At 38.4% G+C, this 25,545-nt stretch overlaps 1 protein-coding gene across 2 annotated transcripts; it reads left to right on the top strand.

The window, feature by feature from the left end:
• On the top strand, nt 1-25,545 carry LOC113051533 (amyloid-beta A4 precursor protein-binding family A member 2). Of its 2 annotated transcripts, XM_026215366.1 has the most exons (12): nt 1-1,228; nt 3,208-3,288; nt 5,522-5,561; nt 6,378-6,523; nt 15,400-15,435; nt 16,462-16,548; nt 18,760-18,945; nt 21,027-21,206; nt 23,107-23,319; nt 23,631-23,750; nt 23,838-23,978; nt 24,837-25,545. In XM_026215366.1, the coding sequence occupies exons 1-12, from the start codon at nt 32-34 to the stop codon at nt 24,906-24,908; spliced, it is 2,499 nt and encodes an 832-aa protein (XP_026071151.1). In that variant the 5' UTR covers nt 1-31; the 3' UTR covers nt 24,909-25,545. The 2 variants fall into 2 exon arrangements, with proteins under 2 accessions (XP_026071151.1, XP_026071152.1); XM_026215367.1 differs by lacking the exon at nt 15,400-15,435 and having other exon boundaries at nt 335-1,228.

A 25,545-nucleotide genomic window follows, 5' to 3' on the forward strand; every position in this document is an offset into this window, starting at 1 on the left:
CCAGTGATGATCGGCCTGTGAGCAGTTCTCAATGGCTCAGAGGAAGAGGCCAGGGACCAACAGCAGCATGGCCACAGAGCCTCACACTTCAGCTCCACGCTCCTGCCCAGCCCCGTATCCCGACCCTGTGCACCCTGAGGAGGAGTATGAAGAGCGCCAGGACCCTGAGGTATCCCAACACTCCTACCACAACCAAGAGGAGGCAGATTTGACGGACAGCCAACCAGCCTCGCCCACCACTCCAGACCACGCCCACAGAGACTACCACAGCCACCCGGACAGTCTGGATGGAGACTCTAGCTCAGACTATGTCAACAATACATCTGATGAAGAAGAGGATGATTTTGACGAAGGGCTGCCGGAAGAGGATGAAGGTGTGACGTATTATATCCGCTATTGTCCTGAGGATGACAGCTACCTGGAGGGAATGAACTGTAATGAGCCTGAGTACGGACACCCGGACGGTCACATGAAGCCGCCTCCGGACACGGATGAGTGCCAGGAAAGGGTTGACGAATGGGTGGAGGGAGAGGATGATGCACATGGTGATGATGGAGAAGTGCGTTGTGAAGTACTCGAGCAGGACTGTGACCAGCAGCTGTATGACGGCAGACCCGAGCCTGTCCTCGATCACCACTACCAACAACACTCTCCAGAACCCCACCAGGAACAGATTCCGCCCTCCGGTGAAGATCAAGAAGTGCAGGATGTTGAAGGATGTGAGGGCTACTGCCCTGACCAGGAAGAAGTACTGCAGGTGGGGCAAGACAGAGGTGGTTACGCAGGAGACTATTATGCCACAGAAGACAATGGAAACTCTGTATGTGTGTCACCGTACAGGGGGCATAAGAGCACAGATGGAGAGACTGGAGAGGAGGCAGAGGAGGATATTGATCAGATAGTAGCTGAGATTAAGATGAGCATGAGCATGGGCAGTCTTAGCAGTGGTACTGATCAGAGTCCAGAGGAACTGGCACTTGATCCAGCACCAAGCGGCTACCAGCCAGAGACACGCTCCAAACCCGAGCCTGCCCCTGCCCCTGCCCCAGCCCCTGCTCCTCCTACAGTCCCTTCCTCATACCCTCAGCCTCACCGTCATGACGGCAGACCCAAATCCCTCAACATTCCCCCTGCCAGACACAATCCTGAGCTCCAGAGGAACTTTAAGGTACGACCTCACACACCAGAGGAGAGACAGAGATGGACGCAGGACCACGTGAGAGAGCAGGTAGGCGATTCAGCAAAGCATTATTTAATGAAAGGATTATTAAATGAAATACACGGTTTAGTGAAAACAGACTAAATTAGCTCAAATATGAAATGTAAATATGAAATGTATTAATGTATTCAATTTATTTTGGACTAATATTCTGTAGAAGTTATCTCTTATTGGCTCTAAGAATTCTACCATCTCACTTTTTTGGGGCTGGGAAGATGTTTTTGAAAGAAGTCTCTTATTCTTTCTCACCAAGGCTGTATTTATTAGGTCAAAAATACAGTAAAAACAGTAATATTGTAAAATATTGAATTTATTCTTGTCATGACAAAGCTGTTTTTAGCGTTCAGTGTCATGTGATCTTTTAGAAATCAATATTATTTAGATTTTATGCTTAAAAAACATTTCTTATTATTTCCAGTGCTGAAAACCTTTAAACTCTTTTTCAGGATTCTGAATTGAAAGTTTAAAAGAACAGCATTTATTTGATTTACATATCTTTTGTAACATTATAAATGTGTTTTTGATCAGTTTAATGCATTCTTGCTGATTAAATGTATTAAATTCTTGTTTTTGGTCCCTAGGATAACAATGACAGCAAAACTTAAACAGACTTCTGTTTCCTTTTAAAAGGTTTAAATAGTTAAACAATCGGAAATATTAATGTAATATGAAATGTTATTTATTTTAATTTAATAAAAATATCATCCCCAAGGGGCTTTCTGAAATATGCATATTCATTATTATAGTTAAATATGAATGTGAATGTTGACAGCCCTCATTTAAATGCAAGTGGCATCTGAGTAAACGGGAATTGTGCTTGTTTATGCCCAAGAGTGAACCTCAGAATCCTGATAGCTGAGCAGTGAGTAATGATGTCGTTTTTTATGCTCTTAAGAGCTGATGCTTAATATGTGATATTTGGAGATGGCATAGGATGCTTTCTTGAATGTGATGTTAATGTATTTTTACATAATTTTGGGGGCAGTTCCAAAGACAATTATAGAGAAAAGGCCGTTATTAGCATTTACTCATTTCAAGAGGAAAGAACTCAGTTTGAGCGGCAAGTTGAACAGAATTATAGAAAGTAATCTGACAGAAATTGGAATTTTTCGTTGTAACCTAGACATGGAGGGAGCCCTGATCAAAGCAATTTCTCGAAATCCCGAAATATGAACAAATTTCCACCCAGCTAGAATACATTACCTTGAGAAGCTTTTTAAATTCTGTCCCATTATTCTTGCTCAGGTTTTCTTTTCTTTTTTTTCTTTTTTTTTACTTTAACAACCCCAAAATTTCAACTGGCTCATTTCTAGAAACCTCTGCCTAAAGTTACTAAGCAAGTAATAAAGACAAATACACTGATATAAATTATGGCAAAAGTCTGTTTTGCTGAAAAATGAGAGGAGGTGCTGACTTTCTAATTGAGTTTGAAAAATTTGGTTTTCTTAGAGATTTCCTTCAAAATACCTTACTTTGCATTTTCAAAACAGAATTGGAGATTAAATCTTTCCAAGGAGGAAGTAGGTGAAGGGGTGAGATGTAGTCTGATTGCCTCAGTGGTCCAGTGAATGTCTTGTGAAGTTCTATTACACTCCTGCTTCTTTATTGCCTTTGGGCAATGAGGCGATTACATTTTATCCTGTCAGGCAATGCATTTCATCAAGTAATAATGTCTTTATGTGCAGTAGACACAGTGCTCATTTGAGACTTAAACTACCCTGTAGATATACAAAAAGTCTATTTTAGGCACTGTGCATTTCCAGTTAAATACAACATCTGTTCATTTTCCCAAAGTGTTTCAATACACTGTGCTTGAAAAATGTTCATTATGCTGCATAAAGCATTCTAGTTGTCCTATTGCTTCGGACACACATCAGATTGCTAATGCTGTTCATAAAGTGGCTTGCAGTTTTGTTTTGTCCTCTGTACGTCACATCTCACCCTTTACTCATTTGTCACTCATTTATCTCAATTTAAACTCTTTCTAGGTGTCCAACAGTGCAGAACAGCCAAGGAAGCAGCAGCGGTCTGATCTCAATGGATCACTGGAGAACAACAATGTCCCTGAGGTGCGCCTGTAATCATACAACACATTAACCAATCAATATCTGACAGTATGCACCCCACATAATCACTGCACATTTCAATCAGAGCTATTCTAGTCAGTGTGAGCCTGTCATGTTATTCATGCCACATTTCTCTGGCTTTCTTAGACAGTTTCTCTTTGCTTTTTTCCTGGCATATCTAAGCTGTTGTACTAGCCAGCCACTACGCTCCCCCATGTGTTGATATAGTACAATAATTGGATTTGGCCTTTCCTGCACTGGCTCTACTGTATTTACATGGACAGAGGGGAGTTCAGCCTTGAGCTGCCAGTTCTGCTTCTCTGCACATTTTTTATGCATGAATGTAACTCCATGAGAGTTTTGCAGCCTGATTGTAAGAGCCATAAGATATTGTCTGGGCAGTTACTCAAAATTCCCAAATAGTTGTTCTACCAAGCTTTCTGCCAAGGTCATTTTTAGATCATCATCAAGCATTGAATGATTATTTTTTGTATAAAAACTTATGAATGTCTCACATGTAGGAGGTAGTAGACGTGAGAATTAGGGTCATGAATATCAAGAATATTTATTGTTAAACCTTATTAAATTGTTCACAGTCATAACTGTTAAAAAGTCATTTCAGGTTTTGAATTTTTTTTTCTCTTATAAACATTTCTGCAAATTATGGAACACTCACCCAATAAATCAAAACATAAGGGTAATAACCCACAAAGTATTCACCCGAAGGAATTCTGTTTGTATGCATCCATTGCTGTACAGTACAGTCCCTCCTTATGTCATGTGTAGCAGTACTCAGTTTAGCCTTACTTCATCTGAACAGATTTAATTACCTTGACTTAGAGAGATTTTGAGTTCTTAGACTGCATTTAATGAAGGCCTCTTGAAGCATAACCTCCATTTGGATGGCTCTGTTGTAAAATGATGGCTATTGCTCTGTCTGACGATGTCATACAGCTCTCGGCACAGTTCTGCAAATAGCCACTAAAGAATGACTGACAGGACGTAACGAGTCCACTGAAGGCAAGCGTTGTGAGAACCCAAGTGCAGCTTTATTTACAGTGATCCAAATAATAAACAAAGACATGAATCGACTTGACTAGAGAAACATGAAACAGACTTCACATGAACATACTTGGCTTGACATGAACAGGCTAGACTCACCGACAGCAGGTTACAACACTAATACTCAACAAGAGAGATAATGGCAATGACATGGCTACTTATAGCAAACAATGAGGGAAACAGGACTAAGAGAACCAATGAGAACATGACACACTGAACATGAGGAACCAATAGCATGAAAGGGGCAAGAAAAAACATTTTTCATTCAATTGCCAGTGCTCATTTACTATTCTCAGTCTGTTGGCAATGTTTTTGTGATAACATTACTATATTAAAGTTATGCTTTTATAATTGAGCAATATCACAGAATTGAATCATGCCCCAAAGGGAAGTCGTGGCCTAATGGTTAGAGAGTCGGACTTGCAATCGAAAGGTTGTGAGTTCGAGTCTCGGGCCAGCAGGAATTGTAGGTGGGGGGAGGGCATGTACAGTGCTCTCACCACCTTCAATACAATGACTTAGGTGCCCTTGAGCAAGGCATCGAATCCCTGGGCGCTGCAGCATAAATGGCTGCCCACTGCTCTGGGTGTGTGTTCACAGTGTGTGTGTGTTCACTGCTCTGTGTGTGTGCACTTCGGATGGGTTAAATGCAGAGCACAAATATTGAGTATGGGTCACCATACTTGGCTGAATGTCATGTCACTTTTCACTTTCAAACATGACCGAGTGCCACACAGGCCTACTGATATTCAGACCAAATAGCATGACGTTAATATTTAACAAGAAGTTAATATTTAACAAATCCAGGTGCAGAATTCTTCTCAAATAGTACTGGTATCACTGCAGTGAATCTTTTGCAATGAGTCTTTTTGAACAAATTATTTGAAGGAATGATTCAGTGACTCGCATAGAAAGGCAAACAATTGTTCAAGAACTGAAACAGTCATAAAAATTGTTTATATATAACTGTTTATATATATATATATATATATATATATATATATATATATATATATATATATATATATATATATATATATATATATATATATATATATAAAATCTATATTTGATTTTTTTTATTATATTGTTTATATATATATATATTTTTTTTATTATTATTTTTTTTATAAAACATATTTTGTTCATCAAACACTGTTTCTCTGTTTCTTAGTCAACAAAGAAGACGGCCTCATTTCCCAGCTTCGTGGATGGTAAGTTAGCATCTCCTCTTTTTTTTTTTCTGCATTTGATAATCTGCTCCCTAAAGTTTTATTCTATCAAATTAAAACAAGTCAAAAACAAATCAAATTCACCAAACCAACTCAGAGTGAGGAGATTAGAGAGCCACACAGAAGAAAGCATTATGTCTGAGTGGATTTACATGCGGAAAAGTGGACAGAATTTGTAAGCCATTTTAATGGGTTGCAGTGCTGAGACAGTAATTAGAGAACTCATGTTTGCTAATATAAGGGCACATTAGTGGATGCTCAGCTAGAGGAATACTCACAAACTATAACAGGAAGTGAAGGAGAGTTCTGGAAAAGCAGGACAATAGATTGACCACAAGCTTATTTTTGGTTTACGCAAGTCTGAGAATTTATTGCTGCTTTCATGCCTTACTTCTGGGTATAAATTCTGCTTTCTATTAAAAGGATAGAGTCCTGTCACATTTAAACCTTGTGCTTGAATGATGGCAGCATAATGTATCCTTTGGTGGGTATCATTACGTCCACATTTCCATATCACACCAGCAGAATACTCTCAGCACACCCTGCTTTTCCTCATGTGGCCACCTTGGCTCCTGCTTTTCAATGTCTGCGGTACAGTTTTCAGCCCTCACAGTGGGATGGAATTGAGAACACAAACATATTTGCACACACTTTCATGCACGCGACATCTGCATGTAACTTTTCTGCCTGATAAGCTCACACTCATATACCTTATCAGTTGCTGTCAGGGGGTCTACAGAGGAGGTGGAAACAACAAATAGCTTTAATAATGAATTCTCAATGCTTCCCCTCTAAAAGTGCCGGGCCCCTGTGAGCCTGAGGACCTCATTGATGGGATTATCTTCGCCGCAAACTACCTCGGCTCCACTCAGCTCCTGTCGGAGAGAAATCCATCCAAAAACATCAGGATGATGCAAGCCCAGGAGGCAGTGAGCAGGGTCAAGGTACAGAAACCTAGAACCTCTGTATTTCCATTTTATTTCGGTGTGGCTTTCAAGTGAAAAGTTAAGACAAAGCGGAATCAGATTTCTCTGTGGAAAATGAGATGAGATTTGTTTGTTTACACCCTAGGACTTGTTGACTAATCAGTATTTATAGGATTATTTTCCATGGTGTAGAAGTGCAATCCCTCATCCTCCCAATTGGTTAATGTAGAACGACTTCCTGTTGCCATGTTACATGGAACATTCAAGTGAATTTCTTGTGTTTTAAGAGAGCTTGTGGTGCAATTAAAGTGACATTTCCCCCCAGAATACTTTGAATACTGACCTAATTCGGCAATAATTTATGGGGTAGACAAAAGCAATCAGCTCTGTTCACACTAAGATATTTATGCATTTACATTTAATCATTTAGCAGACGTTTTTATCCAAAGCGACTTAACAAATGAGAACAATAGAAGCAATCATACCTACAAGAGAACAACAACAGTATACATGTGTTTTTTTGCATTAGCGAGTATGTAATCACTCAATTTGCAACAACTGAAAAAAAAACTTTCCTTGATGGAGTCCATGCATTCGCTTTGTGATGTAGCCCATTAGAAAAACCAGTGTAAACCAAGTCAGACAGAACCATTCAACAAGCTATGCATTACGTCTATGATCAACACAGTGGTGTTTCGTTACTGAACCTGTTTTTAACCAATTATTTGAGTGAATTATTCAATAACTCATTCATAAACACAAGTCACTTGCTCTGCACTGCAAGAATGGTCAGTTTTGAATGAATCATTTAAATAAACGATTCAATGACTCACTCATTCAGACAGGAACTTGCCACCACTTACTAGCAGTTTAAAAAAAAAATTGAATCATTTCATATATCAATATTCAAAACTCATACTTTTAAAACAATCTCGTAGAATTATTTAAGCAATTGTAATTGTAGTGTAAACAGTCTCTAAATGTGCTACTTCAGATGTAGCATCTACAGTATCCCACCTCTATAGAGCAAATTTATTTTCTTTATACTGGTTTCATTTGAATGCTAACAGCCCTGTAGTGTTGTCTTATTCTAATTGAAATCATTGATGAAATTTTAAAAATAGAATATGACAAATACAATTAATAAGGTTAAAATTTCCCCAGGAAATCCACTTTGGTGGACAGTTTCTGCCACTTTTATGAACTTACCATTGCACTGAATATGAAGAATATTCAGAGCTTGAGTCAGCTGTCCACATTAGGCATAAACTAGCCAAGGTACCAGCACAAAAACAGGCTCAGCAAATACTTTGTCCAATTACTCTAAACTCTGTTTTTGAAAGCAGAAGAGGATTCTGCTAGATATTGGCTGGACATTGCCAGGATGAATCTATAAGTTACAAACATTGTGCTGTTAATTATTGGCTATAGTTGGCACTCCATTGGGGCAGGAGGTAATGGATCAGTTGTTAGTCCTGTGTCCTCCATTCATGCTTGATATACTTCAGTTTAGCTTTTTCAGGACAGAAGCAGTTCCAGAGTGGTGCATCTGAATATAAGAAATGAAAACATGCTGTAGAGCCGTAAAATTTGAATGCATCAGGAATATGCAACTTTTAGCTTAGTGAGATTGTTTATTCTTGACAGGAGCATCTGTGAAGATTAAAATTACTGCTGTCTGGTTCTGTGGACCTGATATGGTATCAGATGATGAATTATTATAATATGGTATTTATATGGCATTTATATTATTTTTAAACAGAAAGATATCAATAACTTTTAAATGCTTTGAAATTAAGTATCAGATTCTGTGTCCTTCAAAGGTAGTAGTCTTTTATCCCTAGCTTACACTGTTCCCTCTTGAATTGCATGTTATTTTAAGAAAAGACAGTTTTTATAATTGCAATGATGCTTCATTGCTGTCTTCCTGGTCAACAGCTGGCAGTTAATTTTACGAGCTGCTCCACAGTGGGCCACTAAGCTGCTCCACATTTGGTAACACATACCTATGGCAAGGACAAGCACACACACACACACCCACAGACATGCATGCACACATTTGTCAACTGGAGGCACATAGACTCATGGTGGGAGTGAAGGACTGCGAATGTGCCTCAGGATGGCAGGATCACTCACTTGTATCAGTGAAATACAGAGGTACTAAATAATACAGAGGTACAATATAGTACAGGCCTCTCTGTTGTTTACTCTCACACAGGTACTGTACACCTGTCTGGTCAGTGTCTCTCTCAGATTATAGAAGGAATTTTGTCAGGGTATGTTCCAATCAAAACAGTAGAGTTCTGTGGAGTGGACTTTACAAGGTATTAGGCAATCTTATTAAGATTTCAAATACTATTGTATGTGTATAATCAGCATAAAATGATACTCCACTGTATTTACTGTGGAGAAAGAAATGTATTCATCAGCCATTGAACATCACTTTTGTACTTTACAAAGCCTAAAATGAATCTAGAACAATAGAGATTTTAGATTATTTCCTCACTCCGTCATTAGGCATTATGTACATTATGTACATTTCAATGGCCACTTTATTATGTACATCTGTTCAACTGCTTATTAACACATATTTCTAACCAGCCAATAGCTAGGCAGCAAATCAATGCATTTAAGCATGTAGAAATGGTCAAGATAATCTGCTGAGGTTCAAACTGTGCATCAGAATGGGGAATAAAGTTGATTTAAATGGCTATGACATGTTATGCTTGTTGGTGCCGGATGGGCTGGTCTGAGTTTTTCAGAAACTGCTGATCTACTAGGATTTTCCACACAGTCATACCCAGGGTTTACAGAGAATGGTCAGAAAAAGAGAACATGTCCAGTGATTGACAGTTCTGTGAGTGAAAGCCAACAGTTACTTTAATAACCTCTTATTACAACAGTGGTATACTGAAGAGCATCTCTGAATGCACAACACGTCGAACCTTGAAGCAGATAGACAACAGTAGCAGAAGACCAAACCGGGTGCCACTCCTGAAAACAAATTTAGTTTGGTGAACTGAACCTGCTGAGTGAACACTATGTAGGGACCTTCTGAATCAGAACGCAGCTTCAGCTTCCACCCTGACTTCCAGCGTTCGCAGACCACCTTCTGTTCCCTCTGTGGAGGGCCAATCTGGTCATTTCTCTCGCCTGACACCTTCAAAAGCCACTCAAAATGAAACCATGGCAACACACTCTCTCCTTCTCCTCTCTGTGCCTGCTATTATTATGTTTCTAGGTTTTTAAAAGTTAAGATGAACTGCACAATCATCCCTCCTTTCTCTCTCTCTCTCCTTCTTCCTTTCAGTATTTCACTCACACACACGCAACTCTTGACATTCCTGCACTCACACATCTGCTCTTCCAGTCTGCAGATGATAATGTGTCTGTCCACAGCTGAGTGAGCAGTATGTCAGTGCAGAGCCTGAGGACAGGTTTTCTTGCTGCACTTCTAAAGCAGTGATTTTCAACCAGGTGAACGCATACCCAGATGGGAGGAGACAGTTCACTCATATAAAGTTGAATGAGAGAAATTGTGATGCTCAATTTGGTAGCTTTAGTTCCACCTACAGTAAAAAGAGTTGTTGTTGTTTTTTTTTTTTTTATTTTGTTTACTCTTGAATTTGCACACATTAAAGGCATAGTTCACCCAAAAATGAAAATTTGCTGAAAATTTACTTACCCTCAGGCCATCCAAGATGTAGATGAATTCGTCTTTTTTATCAGAATGGATTTTGAGAAATTTAGCATTACATCACTTTCTCACCCATGGATCCTCTGCAATGAATGTGCCATCCGACTCAGAGTCAAAAAAGCTTATAAACGCATCATTTATTTTACTGTCATTTCTGGCCACAATATGAGTCCATCCCCTGTTTTCCTCTCACATCAAAATCCACTGACATATTTATTTAGAACTGTTTTGGCCTGTTATTCGCTTGTTAACGGTGCTTGATCTGTGCATAGTTTCTCCTAAACCAGATAAGTCAACTTTTTAGCTGGAGAAAATAATATTCTATAGAGAAACTCATATTTTGACTGGAAGCATTGGTTTGAATTTAAAATTGTTATAGATTTGTTTATAAAAGACAGCTTTTCACCTCACAAGACATTAGTCCATGAATTGGAGTCTTGTGGATTACTTGTGTATTATTGTATATGATTTTATCATCTGTTTGGACACTCATTCTGACGATACCCATTCACTGCAGAGGATCCATTGGTGAGCAAGTGATGCAATGCAAAATTCGTTCTGAAAATAAAAAATAAAAAAAAATAATCTACATTTTGAATGGCATGAGGGTCAGTAAATGTTTTTAGCAAATTTAAAGTTTTTGGGTTCCCTTACGGAAGAGAAGATTATTCAAGTGTGCTATTTATATACTTATTTAAAAAAAAAAAAAAAAGGAAAGTATGCTTTTAGTTTACTTTTTATGTACTCCTCAGAAATATACTTAAAATAACACAATAAGTATACTTGACTTATACTTACATATGTCAATTGCATTTACTTTAATTGCAGTACAAACTACAAACATAGAGGTAAACTAGTTTTGTACTCAAAGTTTGCTACTGTTATACTCAAAGTATCCTTAAAAGTATACTTTTATATACTAGAAAGTGGGCCAATTTAGTCCCAAGGAGTATTGAAACAGTACACTTACAAGTATACTACTTGAACACTGATATTTGTATACTTGCTACATAAAGTATACTTAAAAATATACTTGAACTTTACTTTTACTAAGTATACTTAGTAAAATAAACTTATATAATAAAGAATACTACTTTTCCGTAAGGGATAACTATTTCTTTAAGTGAACCAGCCTGAAAATATAGTTTTATTGTTATTGTATGCATGATTTGAATCAAAGAAGCACAGTTTATGACACCAGTGATATCTGATTTTATTCATTTGAAATATGCTATTGAATCGAGATCAAAGCACGCAGGATATGTATTCACACCGGTTATGCAAACACTAAACACAATGCAATTCTTAAAAACTTTCCCCACAGTGTTTTGCCATTGTAGAACATTTACTTTCAGTCATGCTTGTTTGTATGAGTTAAAAGGAACACATTCATGATTTTTGTGTCAATGATGGGGTACATAAAACAAAAAGGTTGAGAAACACTGGCCATACCTCAGTCTGGTTCCAGTGTCTCACACCTCTTCTGAATAATAAGAGCGGTAACTAAACCAACACAGTTACAGCACACTCTTTTGCATGCTTCAGAGAAAGCAAGATGGAGCCATTTCGTTTGTTTTAGCCAAGAAACATAGGGGAAAAGCCTGTTTTATTGAAGTGTATCCCTGTAGCCTCAAGATTGTTGCAGCATTTATGCAACATTCATCGCCCACGCATTCACTGTCTCATTTCCCCTTGACTTTCAAGCTTATTCTCTTGTGCTGTTGATTTATCTCCTCTTAGGATGAGGCATGTTGGCAGCAGAAATGATAGTAAAGGAGTAGTTGTGCTCATGATGCTCAGCCAGAAAGAGATAACAGCAGTTCAAAGGATCATGCCCCAATCAGGTGGAAGAAGTTAGAGAGAGGGAAAGAAAGAACTGAATAGGATCAGAATGTTCACATTGTCAGACTCATAATGAGTGAGCTGTAATGGGTGTCTAGATAGAGGTGTTGCAGGGCAATTTGTCTTCTTTCTAACCTTCTCTCTCTTCTTTATCTCTGTTTATATTGTATGCTCATTATACAGTTTATGCAGTATTTTATACATATGAGATAAGACCTAAATAGAACATATATATATAATAAATGATAAAAAATAATCATAATGAAAATGTTAAGCATATTGCCTATAACTGTCATTCCCCTGGACTTCTGTGTTCCTGTTTTGTTGTGTCTTCTTCCCATGTGCTCCCTGTGACCCAGTTTCTCCCTCTCGTTTGATTCTTATTCCCTGCACCTTTCACCGCCTATCAAGCTTCCTGTATCCTTGCACTCTCCTCACTGTCACATTGTCTGGTCTCACAGTTAGCTATGCTACCCTTATCTGCGTTCTGCTCCTCAGCTCCAGTGCTCCATTATCTCCACGCTCTGCCGTTCCCCTGAAAGGGAATTGGACTAAGTTACTCAGATAAGCCCCGCTAACCCTTGCTACTCCCTGAACTCTCACCTGGACTCTTTGCCATGTTTTCTCCTACCTGCCTGTGTTCAATTAAACCTGCTTTTGTTTGCACTTCCCACTGTGTCCCCTTGTATGTCTACTGACAGAAGACCAGCCCATCAAATCTCCAGGAGTATTGGAGGACCATGGACCATTCTATATTCCCTCATTCAAAATGGCCGCCCAATGGTGGACTTTATGTTGGAGTTCAGAGAGCTGGTCAAAACTTCTGCAGTGGGCGACTCAGAGCTGATAGCATTGTTTTGAGGAGGCTTAGATGATCTGGGGTACTCTAGAATGCCCAAGGACCTTCTCATGGGCTTTCTCAAGGAATGCATGTATTATGCCCTGCAGCTGAGTCAATCCACTCCAGTGTCGGCTCCAGCCCCTGAATGCGCTCCAGCATTGGCTCCAGCCCCTGATACCACTTCAGTGTCGACTCCTGCCCTGAATCCAATACATCCAAAGCCCCTTTCACACTGCCATTCCGGCAAATACAGGGGTAAAGTGTTTCTGCAATTGTTCCCGGGTCGCTAGATTTTGCACTTTCACATTGCCAGTGATGACCCGGTATATGTGCGTGCTTTCACACACATCCCTTGAAGATCCCGTAACGACACGTGACATCAGCGCGTGACGTGTAATGTATGAGTCGAAAACGCTAGGCACGTTATACTTTCACTGAGGCAAGCAAACGATCTCTGCGTCAGCGCGGAAAGTAACTAACTGATCTCTGCTTCATTACAGTTTGCACATATGTTTTCATCGCGAACGTTGATCTTCCTTCAAAACAGCTGGTAAAAGAGTTGCGCGATAACGCGCGTCATCACTTCGACACGGAATTAGATCTGGCTTTTGTTCACACAGCGCTCGTCCCGGGTCGAACCCCGCAATGTTACTAGGTCCCCGACCCGGGTTCAATTTGGTAATCGATCCCGGGACATGGTTGCTTTCACACAGAAGGCAACCCGGCAATGTTCCGGAAATATTGCGGGTCCGACGTGCAGTGTGAAATGGGCTCAAGAGAGGGCTTCTGTTTTCATGTTAAGCCCAGAGAGGGCTCCTGTCCCCACATTCAGCCCAGAGAGGGCTGTTGTTCCCATGTCTGGACCAGGGAGGGCCTCAAAACCAGAGTCTAGCCTAGAGAGGGCTCCTGTCCCCATGTTCAGCCCAGAGAGGGCTGTTGTTCCAACGTTAGGCCCAGGGAGGGCCTCAAATCCCAAGTCAAGACCAGAGAGGGCTCATGCTTCCATTTCAGGCCCAGAGAGAGGGAGAGCATCTGTTCCTGAATGCAGCCTTGAGTAGAATTCTGAGCTTAGCCCAGAGTCAGTCCCAGCCAGGGGATTCAGAGTCTTTCGGGGGGTGGGTTTGTTGTTTTCTCCCAACGTGCTCCCTGTAACCCAGTTTCTCCCTCTCGTTTGATTGTCATTCCATTCACTTGTGTACCTTTAATTATCCTCATTAGTCTCTCACCTACTCTCAGTCCACAATCACCATCACTGGGAGTCTTATTCCCTGCACCTGTCACCACCTATCAAGCTCCCCGTATCCTTGCACTCTCCTCGCTATCACTTTGTCTGGTCTCACAGTTGGCTCTGCTACCCTTACCTGCCAGTTTTCTCCAGCGTTTTGCTCCTTGTTCTCCTCAGCTCCAGTGCTCCATCGGCTCCATGATCTGCCGTTCCCCTGGTACCCCCTGGAAAGGAAATTGGACTAAGATACTTAAGCCCAGCTTACCCCTGCTACTCCCTGAACTCTCACCTGGACTCTTTGCCTTGTTTTCTCCTACCTGCTTGTGTTCAAATAAACCTGCTTTTGTTTGCACTTCCCACTGTGTCCCCTTGTATGTCTACTGACAATAACACTTTTAACACAACTTAAATTAAATTAAAAATGAAAATGATACAAATGATAAATACTAGAAATATTATTTAAATAACATTATATCATGCCATTTGATTCAAGTCTACGAAAATATAATTTCACTGCAAAATTAAATAATATTATTTAAAACAATCATATTTTTTATATATTTTTCTTCCTCGAAAAAAAAAAAACATTCTTAGTGCATTGTTCATATCTTGCCATGTTGTTTTTACATGATGTGTTGTGGTTAAAGAAATCAAAATAACCTTTTATTAGTAAAATTTTCCTGTATGATTTTGTTGACGAGATTAAAAATGTTGTACAGTAGAATACACTGTACAATATCCAGTCAGTCCACTATGACAGCTGTTGTTCTCCCTGAAGTCATAATATGGCAGGTTGATAAACTGAGGTGTTAGGCTGCATTTGTTGTGAGATTCTGACAATGAATCTAGTGTCAGTGATGAATCACACAACTATAACAATACGACATTTATTGAAAGTAATGACTGCTTATGCTATAAAAGGACTAACATATATTATTGGATACAAATAGACATTTTTCTTATCCTGTTGAGAAATGTCAATGCGTAAAATAAATTAAAAACAATTTTCTGTTTTTTTTTTTCAATGTACAGTAACATTTATTGAACCCATATCTGCATGTCCTATGATTTGCTATCTTTTTGTATGTGTGTGCAAAGGGAAATTTTGCTACATTCTGGGTTTGTTCATGTTTGTGTACAAAGAACACACATGCCATACATGGCATGCAGAGTTTGTGTTTGGTTGTTTATATGTTTTGCCTGTTTTTAATGTTTTTTTTTTTTTACCTTCATGTTTTTTTGCTGCTCCCGTGTGTGACGACCCCTGTACTATCCTGAACATCTTCCAGAGGGTACAGAAGGCAGTCAAAATCAAGAAAAAGGCGGTGTGTAAAAAAAAAAAAAGACTGATAGAAGAAGAACATGCCTTTTTTTGCCATCTACTTCATCTCTGTGTCCATCATCTGTGTAGCTTTTATAAGTTCTGGTGAAACCAGGTGAAGTGAAGCTTTAGATCTGGCTGTCTGGGATCTGTGAGGGCCTCTTTAAGCCAAACTAACTATTGGCAAACCAGCCTCTTCTGGGCTGCAACTGATGCATATAAACCTTTGAAGATACAGGTTCAAATTTCAAAGCTATTTTACACAGACTGCACTTTTAGCCCTGTATAAAATGTAGCTGTAGCCGTCTGTGTGTAGAACCATTTTTTATGGCAGTAACACAAAACAAAAGCAAGAATCTCAGCAGAAATGTGCTGGCAGGCAAATGATTGGCACTCTGAGACAGCCTGACAGCTGGTTAAGTGTTGCCATTGTGTCATTTTACTTACCCGTCTGTCATTGCATCACCCTGTGCTCCACCACACTGCACCGAAAGGCTCTCACTCTCTCTCTCTTTCACTCACTCACTCTCTAGTATCAATCATTTCATTATTTCAAACCTCCGCATGGCATCTACTTATCACAGAGGGCTGTATTCCCAGTGATTATTTGTCTCTTGGCCTGATTACCTCACTGTGTTTCTCAGTTATAGGCTTTGAACAGTTTTGTAGTGTTTTGAAGAGTTTTGATTGTAATAAATTATTAATTGGACAGGTTATCGATAGTCAATGCAGTTTCACATTTCCAATCCATATGTCCTTTGCACCTGAGCACACCATATTGTTTCCCAATTGGGATATTAATGCTGCAATTTACAGAGGTTAAGCATAGCCCTGCCATGTGGACAAGCTTATGCCCGTGCATGATTTATGAATAAACATTTAAAATGCTTTCATTAGGGGTCTGAGAGGTTGTGCCTTTTCTTTAGGTCTTCTCATGAGCCACTGTGAGTTACAGCATTCTGACCTCTTGGAGGTAGGGGGTAGTTTTTCATATTTTTGTTCATGTTTTTTATTTCTTTTTTGTCAGCAGAATCCAGAGGGAGATGCTCAGACTTTGACTGAGGTGGATCTTTTCATCTCAACTCAAAGGATCAAAGTACTCAATGCAGACAGCCAGGTGAGTTCATGCGGCTGCCTAGTGATACAGCTTTCAAAATAAAATCTGAAAAGATTAAAAAAAAAAAAAAAAAATGAGAAAATGGAATATGCACATAAGTGTAAGTAATTAACTGATAGCTGAATTAATTGTAACACTTGGATGCCTTCATCAATTAAGCAGATAAATAATAAGCCTCAAAGCAAAATAGTATATATTGGTTTAATATCCCTTCTGCTTGTTTCTTCCTTAATAATAATTATATACCAACTAATATTACATTCTATTTTTACAAAGTTTGGGAATCATTTAAAGTTACTGAGGCGGAATGGCCAAAATATGTATTCTCAAGATGTAGAGTGTACATCATACATTATAAATCATATTTGGAAAAAAGGAGATAAATCTTATTTTGATTTGTGAAATATTTATGCAAAGAGAATGCTCAGATATTGTATCTTACATAACCTTTTGTTACATAACTGAAATAAAACACGTAATGTGTGTCTGTAGAGACAAGAGATGTGCATATGATCAGGCTTGTAGACAGTGAAGGAGAGCTTAATGATGGTAATAACTAAGATTTGTTCTTAATCTCCAGCTGCAACAGCTCCTCCTTTTCCACACTAGTGTTACTGTAAGCATAAGGTATGAAGAGCTATTTGCTGCTTTAATGGTATGATTAATACCCGGGTACCGAGTAACATAACTGTGTGTGTTGCTGCGGTTATGTGTATGAGTTCTGACTAAACAGCAGTGAGTGGGCAGGCTGGCATGGACATTTCGTTATGTGCTGCAATGCAGTGTCAGTCCTCACCCTGCCTGTCACATCTCACAGTGAGTCTCTATTGGCTGTTACAGATTCATTACAGTGCCTTCAAGGCTCTATTGATATTCCTCAGACATTCAAAGTACCCTAAGACTGAAACTTTTAGATTTAATTCAGCCCAATCTGCTTAGCACACAGAATCCATACAAACTTTATTAAAATGTACTATTAATGTTTCATAACCTCAAACTTACAATGATACACTGATAGTCATGACATCATTGTAATATTTGCATGCTGAATTGCAATTGTTTTTTATTACATATTTTGGCATATTAAATTATGATTCATCCTTTCTTTCTTGCTTCTATTTATCACCTTTACATTTATTACTAGGCTGGTAATGGATTACATGGCTGGATGTAAATATATCTAATGACTGTGGTGGATGCGTGGATTCTGGTGCACAGCCAACTGAAAACAAAACAGATTCTCCGTGTCATGACAAAGACAAAGCATCTCAGATGAAGAATTTAAGTAACACACAACCAAAGCCTATAACATAGCTTTACCTTAAACACTGGTCTTGTGCTCTCTTGCGAGCGCTGATATTTCCTTAATGTAAGCTGAGTGTTGTTACTGAATAGTAGAGGAAGCTTTCAGCAATGCAAATCGTCATCTGTTAGCCGCATATAAAATATATGCATTAAGTTGAAAGAAAGTGCTATTTTTAAAAACTGATAGATGCTGATGGTCCTTCACAATCTGTTTCATAGAGTCTTTGAAGTAAACGTGCCACATATTATGCTCCTATAAATTAAAGAAGAGCTGCAAAACAATGAAAATGAAAATCCCGCACATGACCTTTGTGTGCATTGAATCGAAATGCTGCATGAATTTCCTCTGTGCTCTGGATCATTAATTCTTTCAGCTCTCTGATGATTTATTAACTTTTATGTTTTTATATAAATATATAAAATAGATTGCATTTCATATGTATGCTGTTTCTTGTTCTGCTTTTACACTCCATTCAGTTCATGGAATATAGAAAAGTATTACAATTTCTCAATTAGAACAGTATCAGAACAGTTATTTTCGTGAATACAATTTCAAGGTCATCTTCCCTTTACTAAGCAGGGATGGCTGTAACTTTACTGTTTAAAGATCTGGGTGAACCCAAGGATGTATGCTTGCAGCTTCAAACAGATCTTCCTGAAGGGGGATTGATGAATAGGAGTGTTCTGGAAACCCACTGTGCATTCTTATCCCTAGGTTGCATCTGGAGGCTGTCGCTAAGAGAATGCAATGCGAGCCCGTTTGAATGAGAAAATCTGTGAAATGATAACTAAGCTGCTCAATGGGATTAAAACACAGCCTTAACTCTAGTCTGGTGTAATGTGTTGGAAGGTGTTGCCACAGAATGCTGAGAAGTAACTGTGGTTACTCTCTTTGTTGTTTCAAAGGAGACCATGATGGATAACGCTTTGCGTACCATCTCATACATTGCTGACATTGGGAACATTGTGGTTCTAATGGCAAGACGCCGCATGCCACGCACCGCCTCACAGGACTGCATCGAGACCACCCCCGGAGCCCATGAGGCCAAGAAGCAGTACAAAATGATATGCCACGTATTTGAGTCCGAGGATGTAAGTGTGAATGCTTCTGTTTCCTTTTATAATCTATATATGCATATCAGCCCAAAGATTGGACAAAAAGAAATTGTGCCCACTTAATAAATTTTGTGGAAATATGACTTTCTATTATAGAAATGATTTTTTATTCATTTAATAAAAATACCCCCTTTTATGGGTAAGTTGGAACTGATGTTACATGTGATCATCATATATGGGAACCATGTGAATAACTTCAGTGTTATTCCAATATGTAAAACTGTCCAAACATTTGATTTGTATATATGCACACTACTTTTTAAAAGTTTGTTTTCAGTAATTTTCTAAAAACATTTTTTAAAGACGTCCTTATGCTCACCGAGCATCCAAAATACAGTAAAAACAGTAATATTGTGAAATATTTATGTCAGTTTCTAATAACTGTTTTGTAATTTAATCATGTAATTAATAAGTATGCAATTTATTCCTGTGATGGCAGAGCTGAATTCTCAGCAGCCATTACTCTAGTCTCAGTGTCACATGGTCCTTCAGAAGTCATTCAGCCTGATCACTGCTGGTGTGTTTTTTGCTTTTGTGTTTTTATCATATGACTGATTTAGATGTTCAGTTCTCTGAATAATTCTAAAGCAGCCGTGTTACCTGTGTAAATCAAAGCCAGCACACATGTTGGGATGCTAGATTAATGGCATGACCCCTACTTGTGTAAAAAAAAGGGTCAACATCTGCATGTCCAAACAAAGTCTTGGCCAGGTGCAAGATCAAATGGTACATCAAATAATGGAAAAATATCTGCACACTGTTATTCTCCCTTTATTCCAAAAAGTAAAGAATAGCAACGTTTCGGTCAAAGACCTTCATCAGGCAAATGCAATGATCCCTACCTGTGCACGTCATCTGAGGGGTACTGTTGAATCAGAAAAATGCCACAATTATTAGCAAAGGAGTGAACTTCTATTCCACTGCACCTCTTTAGCATTCTAGTGCCGAAAGGCAAATATAATAGCCTTTATCCAGCAATTTTTCTACTTCCAATGAAGATTATTCAGTAAGATTTGAATAAGGTTGTAGTGCTTGAAATTGGCCAGTGTATTCACATTTCACAGTGAGCACTACTGTAGCACCAGCTTAGCTTCAAAGACAACATCTAGTGGTTTTGGAGACTGTTCAAAAAACATAAACGTATTCTAGAGTGAGAAATCAATGTACAATAATACACTATGAGTGAGCAGATTCACAAAAAATCTAATCAATAAAGAGGAAAAAAATTGACACAGTGTTCATCTGCTGCATTGATTTGCGGTATATATATATATATATATATATATATATATATATATATATATATATATATATATATATATATATATGTTTTTTTTTTCATGTATTGTTAAAGGCAAAGAAGCTTATATGCAGAACAACTAACCTGCTTCCAGGCTAGAGGAGAACTGGCCCTCTGACTGAGCCTGGTTTCTCTCAAAGTTTTTCTGATGGAGTTTTGGTTTCTTGCCTCTGTCACTTGGGGCTCACTTGGGGGTTAATATAATATTGATTTGACTGCACTAAAACTATAGGTTGAGAACAAAACTTTGACTGAATTGAGATGGATAACAACAATATAGTCTTCTTTACAGCTGCTTTATAGAGGGATTTGTTTCATAATTTAATAAATTTGCAACATCAAAACGGTTATAGAGCTGAATAATGACACTTGTCTTCTTTAGAGCCTGTTTCATAACCGATGAACTTTGCAGTATTGACACTGTTACTGAAGAAAATTAAATCAAAATTGCACTAAACTGGGCTGAATAATGACACCATTGTCTTCTTTAGAGCTGCTTAACGAATGAAATTAAATTGGTTTCCTAACTAATGAATTTAGCAACTTTGACACTGTTATTTTTCTGTTTATTAGTGTGAAGCTGCTTTAAAACAATGATTACATAGATAAATTACAAGATAAATGTGACTTAACTTGCTTTTTTCTTTAAAAGGCTCATAATAAACTATATGTGAAATTATGTAGTTCTATTTACTTCTATTATGTAAGCAGCTTATAATTAATGCCAGATGTATACATTCTTCTCCGACATATGCAGGCCCAGCTCATAGCACAGTCCATTGGTCAGGCATTCAGCGTGGCCTACCAGGAATTTCTCCGAGCCAATGGGATCAACCCAGAGGACCTGAGCCAGAAAGAATACAGCGACATCATCAACACACAGGAGATGTACAATGATGACCTCATCCACTTCTCAAACTCAGACAACTGCAAAGAGGTCAGCTGCCAGACGCTTTCTTCTCTGTTAAGTGTTCTCTCTGTGTTAGAACACAGCTGACCCGGCACACTGATGCTTTTCTTCTCAATACAAGCGGGATTACTAGAAAGCAGAGGAAAGTGATGACGGACAGCAGCACACACCATAAAAACCACTGGTAACACTTGAGCTAGTTTGTAAAGTATCTAGAACTTAGTTTCCAAAAATGAAAATTGTAAATGATGACAGAATTTTCATTTTGGGGAGAACTATCCCTTTAAGTGTTGTGGTTATATAATGGCTTATATAAAGGATTTGACATAGTGTTATGTGTTTGTAGCCAGTGACAGTGTGAAAGCACAGATGTCACTTAATCAGATCATTTTGTTGTCTATGATGTTGATCCTAAAAGCTGCTTCTCAAACTACTACTAAACAGTGAAATTAAATGAAATGCTCCATTATGCAAAACGGTAAATTAAATGCCTCCAAAGAAGATTTCAAATCTCTCTCTGAGCACTCTGCGTTCAAATGGTGTCAGTCACGTAAATCACAGTTTCAGTTATTGACAGCTTGTTGCAAAGTCCCGTCCCGTTTGAGAGCTTACCCAATTGTCATATTAAGGAGCCGGTCTTCCAGATGGGACACAATTACAGTGATTTAAATCTCAATGTCCAATGATAAATTCACCAAATGCTTTTCCAATGCAAATATTGCTCAAGGATGCCCAGTTAAGCACAACATCTGAGCCGTACACCACCTGATGTGCACACAGATTCATTAAACCAAATGATGCTCAGCATGATAGTAATGTACAGTTTTATTGAACTTTTACTGTCTGAAATATTGAAATGCTTCAAGAGCTATAACATTTACTCTACCATTTAAAGGGGACATAACACACGTTTCGTCCAATCTTATGTTAATCTTGAGTGCCTGTCTAGCAGTACTGTCATCATATCTCAGAAGAGTCTTTAGTTTTGAAAGTAATTACTAATCATTTGATAACATCAGATTTCTAAAAGAAACACAGAGCTTTACGCTTCTCTCTGAAAACAGCCTAAAGAGTCGTGAGCACTCCATCACAGAAATTTGAAGTAGTGATTCCAACTGACGACCGGGATCTTTTATTGCTGGGGTCAATCCATCTTTCAGTATCAAATTATGTGAAAATACAGCATCGAACCTGGCCTTGTTTATACAACATTTGTCACTGAAAATACAGGAACAAACAAACAGACTTGTCTGTTTAGTAGTCCCTATAACAGATGACACAATTTAATTTAGTGGTGCTTCTAATTATGTGATAAAAAGAAGTCGCAAATAATTATCACCACTACTCATTTGCACCAATAAAACGTGCAACTGTTTGTTTTACTACCATATTATATATAATAACAAATTACTACTAATAAAAGCCTCACGATTTTATTCCACAACATGATGCATGATGGGATACACTAAGCCTCGAATCGAAATTTAGTACGCGTTAAGGGCACTGCGCTTTGGTGTTTTTAAGACCTGGGACAGTCGCGTGCACTAGCTCTAAAGTGGCCAAGACTGCAAGTGTGGGTATTTGGACAAGGGGTTATACAAACCCGGAAGGAGTGTGTTTGGCACAGAAATATTCCAATACAGAGTCATACGTCCAAATCGTTTTTTTAAACTTTGGCCATGTTAGGCAGGAGAATCCATCTCTTAAACAGTGTAAATAGCTCTGAATGCATGATATAGCATTAAACACCCCCTTCAAAAGGACCAGTGCACCAAATAACGGAATTTTAAATGCCCAAGGTTGTTCTCTATAGCACCGAGTAAAATTGTTTCCTTAACTGGCCTTTTATTGGCAATCACCTACAATCCCTTGCCTATGCCTCTGTCTCACTCTCACTCTCTCTATCTCTATCTCTCTACTCCCACAGTTGCAACTGGAGAAGCAGAAGGGGGAGATTCTGGGCATAGTTATTGTGGAGTCTGGCTGGGGCTCTATTCTGCCCACCGTCATCCTGGCAAACATGATGAATGGAGGCCCTGCCGCCCGTTCTGGGAAGCTCAGCATCGGTGACCAGATCATGTCAATCAACAACACCAGTCTGGTGGGGCTGCCTCTCGCCACCTGTCAGGGAATCATCAAGGTGTGCAGAGGGCTTGGGCTGTCACAGTGCGCAGTGGGCTGAATCTTGGCTTGGCCATGAATCCATCTGTGTTATTTTGAGTAGCTGGTTGTTAAGGGTCTACTGGTTTAGGGCTACCGAACCACCACAGGTCAATCAAGTGCTTGCAAAGGCAATACAGTCTTGATTTCCTGTTGTTATGATCCAAGTGTAATAACACAGTGCAGGTGTGATTGTATCATTATTATAAATCGTATTAAATTATTATTGTGTGATCATATTATACAATTCTAGTAATACAACCGCATGTATGTTTTGTTCATCTCCACCAGGGCCTGAAAAACCAGGTGCAGGTGAAGCTAAACATCGTGAGCTGCCCTCCTGTAACCACAGTTCTCATCAAGAGACCAGACCTCAAGTACCAGCTGGGTTTTAGTGTGCAGAATGGCATTGTGAGTATGGTGGAAGAGGCAGTCTGAAACAAAGTCTTGAGATATAATTCTTACTGTTAAGTTCCACTTTTGTTTTGTGCTCCTCAGATCTGTAGTCTAATGCGAGGAGGGATTGCAGAGAGAGGAGGCGTGCGGGTTGGTCATCGTATTATTGAGATAAATGGCCAAAGTGTTGTGGCCACGGCACATGAGAAAATCGTCCAAGCTCTCTCCAATTCTGTTGGCGAGGTGAGCACTATACATACACTACCTTTTGAAAGTTTGAATCATTTATTTTGTATTTTTTATGTTTTTGAAAGTCATTTATGATCAAAATAGAGTGATAATAGTAATAGTATAGGTTATTACAATTTAAAATATCTGTTTTCTATTTTAATATATTTACTATATAGATATATTTGAATATATATTTCATTATTTGTTTTAAAATGTAATTTATTCCTGTAATGACAAAGCCAAATTTTTTTACCAGCCATTACTGCAGTCATGAGCGTAACATGATCCTTTAGAAATTATTTTAATATGCTAATTTGGTGTTTAAAAAAACACATGTGACCCTGGACCACAAAACCAGTCTTAAATGTAATTTTTTCTTAATTGAGATTTATAGATCATCTGAAAGCTGAATAAATAAGATTTCCATTGATGTATGGTTTGTTAGGATCAGACAATATTTGGCAGAGATACAACTATTTAAAAAAATCTAAATAGTGAGAAAAATTGCCTTTGAATTTGTCAAAATGAATTCTTAGCAATGCATATTACTAATCCAAAATTAAGTTTTGATATATTTACAGTAGGAAATTTACAAAATCTCTTCATGGAATATGATCTTTACTTAATATCCTAATGATTTTTGGCATAAAAGAAAAATTGATAATTTTGTTTTTTTGGCTATTGCTAAAAAATAAACCCCAGTGACTTAAGGCTGGTTTTGTGGTCCAGGGTCACATATCTTATTGTCTGTTTTGAAACTGTGATTTAGGACTGTGATAAATAGGAAATTCAACAGAACATATGTATAGTATATTAATGCTATATATTACTGCTTTTAGTAAAAAGAGATCTTTCTTTGTCCTGAAACAGATCCACATGAAGACTATGCCAGCTGCCATGTTTAGACTCTTAACTGGTCAGGAGACTCCCATGTATATATGATCTGAGGTGGACTTCAGCTGAGATACACAACCCTGGGCACTGGGAAATGTCTGAATGCAGCAGTCACCATTCTCAATTTATCTTCACCAAAAACAACTCCCATCACCGTTAACATTACTTAAGAGCTATGGTGTGTCGTTTCAGCATAGTGTGGATTCTTTTTAATTTATCATGTTTGCTCTTGGGTGTGTGCACAGCCCGATGATGATGATGAAGATGAAATCGTTGCATCTCAAGTCGTGACGCAAGGGGGCACTTTGTACATTTGATTTTGATGCTACTCTTTAATTTATTTACAATTATGTACGTGTGGACATTGTTGGAGAGATTCAAGTTTGTTTTGTAAATATGTAATCGTTATATCAATATCAGAAAGGAATGGAAAAGCCAGAGAAAGAAGTCCAGAGAGAAGCCCAAAACATCAAACCTAGTGACCATTCCAGAACGTTTGTTTCCGTTATTAGGACATAATATATTGGATATTATACTTGATCCGGTTTTTATTTAATTTTTCCTTTTATTTAATTTTTTTTCAAATGCACACTTAATCAGTACAAGTCCCTTACATATAAATAACTGAATTTACTGCAGCAAATGTGGCAAAATGTGACATGACGTAAAAAAAAAAAAAAAAAAA

Source organism: Carassius auratus, chromosome 32 (assembly GCF_003368295.1).
Source record: "Carassius auratus strain Wakin chromosome 32, ASM336829v1, whole genome shotgun sequence".
Lineage (NCBI taxonomy): Eukaryota > Metazoa > Chordata > Actinopteri > Cypriniformes > Cyprinidae > Carassius > Carassius auratus.

Excerpts from the sequence above, each read along its gene's own strand:
- LOC113051533 (XM_026215366.1), top strand. The coding sequence starts at position 32 with ATGGCTCAGAGGAAGAGGCCAGGGACCAACAGCAGCATGGCCACAGAG. Across the intron at positions 6,524-15,399 it reads AGGCAGTGAGCAGGGTCAAG|AGGGTACAGAAGGCAGTCAA; the intron begins GTACAGAAACCT and ends AACATCTTCCAG. Across the intron at positions 23,320-23,630 it reads CCTGTCAGGGAATCATCAAG|GGCCTGAAAAACCAGGTGCA; the intron begins GTGTGCAGAGGG and ends CATCTCCACCAG.